The 7,500-nt window shown below is 42.7% G+C and overlaps 1 protein-coding gene across 3 annotated transcripts in view; it reads left to right on the forward strand.

The window, feature by feature from the left end:
• Ten-a (Teneurin-a transmembrane protein) overlaps positions 1-7,500 on the forward strand; it is a 1,186,308-nt gene that overhangs the window by 681,885 nt on the left and 496,923 nt on the right. For all 3 annotated transcript variants that reach the window (XM_076206894.1, XM_076206895.1, XM_076206896.1), the window contains one exon: positions 1,278-1,407. In XM_076206894.1, the coding sequence (XP_076063009.1) occupies positions 1,278-1,407 (130 nt within the window). The remainder of the gene's footprint in view (positions 1-1,277; positions 1,408-7,500) is intronic.

Raw genomic sequence — 7,500 nt, forward strand, 5'->3', positions numbered from 1 at the left:
CATCTTGTCTGGCTCGAAGTCCTCCCACGTGACCCTCAGAACGTCAGGAGCCAAAGACTTTATTTTGGGCACATGAGCGGAACGACCTAAGGGACGCTGATTGGAAAGGCCTCTCTAAAGCGTGCTTGTCTTCTTTACTTTGTGTGTGTACGTGTGTGAGGTTCTATGTGGGTGAGTTTCATGTGTGTGTGCGTGTATGTCAGTGTGTATGTGTGTGCGTGTATGTCAGTGTGTATGTGTGTGTGTGTGTGTGTGTGTGTGTGTGTGTGTGTGTGTGTGTGTGTGTGTGTGTGTGTATGTGTGTTTTGTATCCCGTACGTCCTGCCTATGCATGAATGTATATTGCTCGTGTTTGCGTTAGAGTTTGTGTTGATATGATAAGAGTGGGTGTATACCTTTGCATTTAACTTTGTTTTTTCAATAAATTTCCCGAACTGGTCCGCTGGCATGCGTCTGTATACGGGGATGTGTATTTGCATCTGAACATGTTCCCAATGCATACGTACATATGTGTTTTTACTCGGCAGGTCGCTCTTTTGATCCAATGTTTATCTATGATAATTATATCTCTTTTCGCTGAAGTGATCCACCAAAATAAACAAATCCCAAAGCCCACATTCACCACAAAGGCTATGTTGGCGTTAGCCACTAATGAAGGTTTTGCCCTTTGTACTTCTAGTGAGGAGGATCTGAAACTAAGAGGTGCTTCACTGTGGTTAGGGATTTCACTTTTGATTTTTTTCTTCCGTAGTTAAGTAAAATGGCCACTGCCTCAAGTAACCAGTCATATATATCATTACCACACCAATTTCGTTACCTCAACCGCTATCATTAACACTACCATTACCAGTACCAGTTCCGGTGCCAGGACCGGTACTACTACTACCATAATGGCTACCACATCTACTCTCTCTACCGTTAACATTACTACCACTACAACCACCACATTATTACAACGAGAAATACCATTACTTCAACTAACATCATCTCAACTACCACTACTTCCACTATCACCGACACCAACAAAGTCACCAAATGAGGGTACATCTTATTTGGTGTCAAAAATGAAATGAAGTAAATAAATAAATGAGTGAATGAAAAGGAAAAAATAAGGAAATAAATGGTACCTTCAATTTGGAGTAAAAAATTAAATGATAGATAAACGATAATCAATAAAATATTTATACGATCGTAGTCTATGGTCATTATATCCTTAATTTGCATCAAAACGTATTGTTCCACCTCCTTCAACCCCATTCCCTTTACTTCTGCTGCAGGTGGCGTTGTACCTCGTGGAAGCTCCCGAACTCCAGTCTGCATGCCCCAATGACTGCTCCGGTCACGGTTCCTGCGTCGTTGGGCGATGTGAGTGCGTCCAAGGCTGGATCGGCCACGACTGTTCCAAGAGTAAGTACGAGAAAGAGGTTCTTAAACTGTTAGCCAAGTGTCCTCTGTCCGTAACCCAGCAATATCTAGAAATCTGGCGACAGCTACCTGCTGAAAATGTAGATCTCTTTGATGGGATTCTAGCACAGAGCTAATTGAGTGCCAGCCGGTGTAAGTTTCCAGTTACCGTTTTATTTCTTCTTTCGCTCTGGCTGTCCAAAGAATTTAAGAAACCAAGTGAACAGCTTTTGGGCAACTGTGCAAGATAGACGTCGCTGACCTCCCCAAGGGAAAGACAGGCCAGTCGGTCTGGAAGGTTTGGTAGGTCGTGCATTCGAGTGCAGGCGCCGAGTCCAAATGACCTGTCGTCGCGGATAGGATTAGTGATTCTGCCAAAGGAGCAAAGTACAGGGATAGCTAGGCAATAAACGATTCAATATTGCATGTGTACGCGCGCGCACGTTTTTTTTTTTGTGTGCATGCGTGTGCGTGTGTGTGTGCGTGTGTTTACGAACAGACTCTTTTTGTATGTATTGACACGCCTCAATATGAACCATTTGGACACACACACACACACACACACACACACACACACACACACACACACACACACACACACACACACACACACACACACACACACACACACACACACACACACACACACACACACACACACACACACACACACACACACACACACACACACACACACACACGTTCACTCACTCTTACTTGCTTGCTTATTGCTGTCCATCGTAGCCGTTGACGACATTCAATGTCCCCAGGTGATGATTGACAGACGAGTAAAAGGTTCTCGACTTCAGGGTGTTTCTCCTCTCCGATTGTGACGATTAAACTATAAAGATGATGAAAGATGAAAGATGGAGGGGATATGGTGCAAGCCCGAGGATGATATTTAGGTGAGACATAGGCTTGTGCTGGGCCTGACCTCACACACATCACACATGACAGAGGGACTAATTTCCAGATGGCAAGGGGGGGGGGTTCCTCGACGACCTGCTAGATGCTCCTGCTATAGGAGAATGCCGGAGAGGAGAGTTGTGGAAGGGATATAGCCACTCCCGTCACAGTGACTTTCTCTAGGGGAAGCACCCGAAGCCTTTGTCTCAGAAAACTAACCCGCAAGGCAGTGGGACAGGGATTAGTAATGTGCCAGGGCGTGTCCATACGTCGGTGGGTCATAATACATTACCCCAAGGGTTCCCTGCTGCTCCGAGATCCTCTGACAATTAGCCTGTGGCCGCAAGGCACCCAGTTTCCGTGTGTGGACACAAGGAGGCCTGCCAGAAGTGTTGACAGTGGGGAGACTATGTACTGGCAGGGAAGACATGCGCACTCCGCTTCCTTTTCGCACTTTGGCTAGCCAATGGCGAGAGCTGAAAGCCAGAAGACGTGCAGGCAAGGCAGGCACTAACATTCGCGCACCAGACGCATCACGAGGTCTTGTGTATACACCCTCACACACAAACACACGCACGTACACGCGTGCGCGTACACACAGACACACATACACACACATAGACACACACACACACACACACACACACACACACACACACACACACACACACACACACACACACACACACACACACACACACACACACACACACACACACACACAAACGGATGCACTAATTTTGAATATATTTATGAGTATGCATGTATGGACAGATGTAACCTTCATAATGACAGTATGGAGTCTGTCGTGTGCATGAATATATGATTAGGAAGCTGTCGGTGACTATACTCACACAGATATATGTTTTCACTTATCATTTCACGGTAACATTCATCATCGTAATTGGGGCTGTGATTATGTCCAAACACGATAAACGAGTTATGTCCGATTGTAATCTGGCTAGTAATGATTATTTGCCCTTGAGCATTACATAACCGATCAATCTGTGTTTGGCTCCACCGTGTCCTGCAGGCAGCAGTGGAATAATGTGTGGAACCCGATGTGCGTCAGCCGACAGTAGGTGGCTGTGGATCGGGGCTGCGGGACCTCGGTGGCTGGCTGGTGGCTGGGGTTAGAGGCTCGTGGGAGGTGGACATTTTCCGTGCCATAGATGGTGCTGTACTACGGTTTTTATTTTTTTTTTCTCTCATTTTTTTCGTATCTATTTTTTACTACTACTATTATTATCTTTCTGTTTATCATAGTACCTATTTGGTACTGAAACATATCACCTCTTTGGTGATATATCATCGTTCGTATTAGCATCGTATAAGGTGGCTGAGTTAATCGAATTCTAAATCAATATATTATAATAATCATATTTTCATGTTGGTTGTTAATGTTACGTTACCCTTGACTCATGTTGGCAGAAATAATTTTTGTTGAATATGATGTCAATGATCGTGGTTGCAACTGTGTGGGGCATGTTGTTGTGTGGGCCTCAGAGATGGTGGTGGTGGTGGTGGTAATGGACGAAGTATTCACTGAATTGATTTGAGCGTTTGGCGATGTTTGATGCCGCAGTCATTGTTGTTGCTGAATGTAATTATTGGGTTCAAAGCCTTAGAAAGTGTGATTGGGTTAAACTCTTAAGTGTCGAACATTTAAGTGTGTGTGCATGTGTGTGTGTCAGTACGTTCTCCTCTTCCTCCTCATCCTTTTCCTCTTCCTCCTCTTCCTCTCTTTTCTTCTTCCTCTCCCCCTCTCCTCCTCCTCCTCCCCCTCTTCCCTCAAAAGGCCTCCCTTCTTCTTTTACCTAAAAAAATCTCTATTCTTCTCATGTCTCTTGCCTTTATTCTTTCCCAAATAGTTCACCACACCTAAGAGAAAGATTGACTACATCCTAATTAATGAGAGGCCCGTCTGCCCACCCACCCAGTCCTAAGTGGAAGAAGCCCTGCGACAGAAGGCAGCGGTGGGTAAATGTATACAGCCTTGTAGATATATAGCCCATAAAAGATTTCAGCACATTTGGTGAAACATGCAAAGAATGACAGGGTTCCAGGGTTATCGTAAATATTCACTTTTATTCATTTCTTCTTTTCATCTATTCTATTTATGTATTTATCTATTTATTTATTTATTCATTCATTTATCTATTTATTTATTTATCTATTTATTTATTTGTTTGATTGTCTATTCGTTTATCTACTTAATGGTCAACTTGTGAAGACTCGTATCGCGTTGTTTGTTTCAAATAAGGGTTCATTTTTCGTCAGTAGGAACAATGCGTATCACTCTTTTTTGTTTCATGTGTGAAATTAAACCTGTCAGAACTCACTTTATATTGAACAAAATAATTAAACTTTTTTATTTATTTATTTAAGATCATACCTCGCCTTACTCCTCTTCCTCCTTTTCCTCCTTATCCTTTTCTCCTCACCCTCCTCCTCCTCTTCCTCCTTTTCCTCTTCTCCTCCTCCTCCTCCTCCTCTTCCTCCTTTTCCTCTTCTCCTCACCCTCCTCGTCATCATCCTGATCCTCCTCTTCCTCCTTTTCCTCTTCTCCTCACCCTCCTCATCCTCATCCTATTCCTCCTTTTTTTCTTCTCCCTCTACTCCCCCTCCGCTTTTTCAGTGGACAAACACCAGAAAACCCCAACAATGCCTGTTTATCAAACAGAAAACACAGAAGCAGGAGGAGGTCGAAACAAAACGATGCCCGAGCGCAAAACTGCGTTATCGCCCAACGCCAGCGTGCTTAGCAGCCGAACAGGAAGTTCAGTTTTAATCAAGTCGACAGAAACCCGTATAATCTTTAATGTCGGCAATGTTCATTGTAGGTATGCCTAATTACAACTATAAAGGAGCTATGGTAGTCGTTAGGGAGGCGAGAGGACACTTAAGGATATAGTTTATTGTGTCTTTATAAGGATGTTTATCTCTTAGTAGGTCTAATTGAAATATAGAAATTAGACGCAAAAAGTACATACGATCATACCCGCTGTTGCAGGTTGTGTGTTCTCACGCAACTGAATAAAGTCATTTAGCGTTGAGCTGAATAAAGAGAGCAAGTGCAACTTGATGCCAAAGGGTTTAATCGAAGGAGGTTTAACCCTTATTTGTAAAGGATTGTCTGGTTTCAGCCAAAATACCTCAAATATTCTTCGACAACAGGACAAAGTCTGTGAAATAAGTCATCATTGTGAAGAGGCTAATAAGACAAACATAGCTACCGACGATGACGGACAGGAACAAAAATATAAAATTACACACACACACACACACACACACACACACACACACACACACACACACACACACACACACACACACACACACACACACACACACACACACACACACACACACACACACATATATATATATATATATATATATATATATGTATATATATATAGTTATATATATATATATACTGTACATATATGTATATATATATATGTATATATATATATATATATATATGTATATATATGTATGTATATATATATATATTATATATATATATATAATATATATATATATATATATATATATATATGCGTTTAACACTCAAATATTTATTTTAGTCACCACCAGATGATTCTATTTGACCAAGGTAAAACCCACTCCGCTGGGAAAGGGAGGTGGGGGACGCGAGGTGTGGTTCCTGACAGGAGCTCCAGAAACAAGAAGCCAAATAAACACCGTCAACAACAACTGAATAAAACAACAACAACAACAATAACAACAACAACAAAATGATAACAACAAATGAAATTGAGATGGAGATGGACAGGTGGCATCTGCCCTCTAATTCGTTGAAAATTAAAACTGAGGGTCTACTAGAATGACCTTTTCCTCTATGCTATACATCTCTCTCTCTCTCTCTCTCTCTCTCTCTCTCTCTCTCTCTCTCTCTCTCTCTCTCTCTCTCTCTCTCTCTCTCTCTCTCTCTCTCTCTCTCTCTCTCTCTCTCTCTCTCTCTCTCTCTCTCTCTCTTTTCTGGCTTTTTGTTCCTTTCTACTCCCCCCTCTCTCTCTCTCTCTCTATCTATTCCTTTCTACTCCCCCCTCTCTCTCTATCTCTTCCTTTCTACTCCCCCCCCTCTCTCTCTCTTTCTCTCTCTCTCTCTCTCTCTCTCTCTCTCTCTCTCTCTCTCTCTCTCTCTCCTCTCTCTCTCTCTCTCTCTCTCTCTCTCTCTCTCTCTCTCTTTCTGTCTGTCTGTTCCTTTCCACACACCCCTCTCTATCTGTCTATTCCTTTCTACTCTACCCCTTTCTCTCTCTCTCTCTCTCTCTCTCTCTCTCTCTCTCTCTCTCTCTCTCTCTCTCTCTCTCTCTCTCTCTCTCTCTCTCTCTCTCTCTCTCTCTCTTTCTTTCTCTCTCTCTCTCTCTCTCTCTCTCTCTCTCTCTCTCTCTCTCTCTCTCTCTCTCTCTCTCTCTCTCTCTCTCTCTCTCTCTCTCTCTCTCTTTCTTTCTCTTTCTCTCTCCCTCTCTTTCTCTCTCCCTCTCCTTCTCCTTCCCTCCCCCCTCTCTCTCTCTCTCTCTCTCTCTCTCTCTGTCTGTCTATCTGTCTCTACTCTCTCTCTGTCTCTGTTTCCCACTCTTTGTCTCTATCTCCACCTATTCCTCACCAACATATTCCTCCTCTTCATCCATTCCCTTGGCTGTATCACGTTACATTATAGTCCCGGGTGATTAAGGTGAGCATTTCACATGATGCGAGGCTTTTCATTCGTAACTTTAGAACATGAAGGGTTGCCTAAGAAGACCATTTCATAACATTCGAGGTTTCTTATAGATATCAATTAAGAACATGAGGTTATGCTGAATTAAAACAATGCAAACATTTTTGTCATGCACAAATTGTACATATCTATCCATGCAGAGTTGTTTAGATTGGCCAGATTTGAATATTCGAGGATAAACAAGACTTTAATAACTTTAGGGGTTACCCTTATGGTCCATTTCAGAACATTCTGTTATGTTCACTTAGACCAATTAAGAACATTCGAGGTTTTACGAGAAGACCATTTTAGAAATTCTGGGTTTGTTCACACACACCATACTAGAGCCTAAGGCCTGCCACTGAACAAGAGAGCATGCAACGGAGCTCCACAGATGATGACATGAAGATGAATGAAACAGCATGAGAGGAGACGATGTAGGGTTGACTGCACTGAAC

Source organism: Oratosquilla oratoria, chromosome 23, assembly GCF_046742065.1.
Source record: "Oratosquilla oratoria isolate Oo_2021 chromosome 23, ASM4674206v1, whole genome shotgun sequence".
Taxonomy (NCBI): domain Eukaryota; kingdom Metazoa; phylum Arthropoda; class Malacostraca; order Stomatopoda; family Squillidae; genus Oratosquilla; species Oratosquilla oratoria.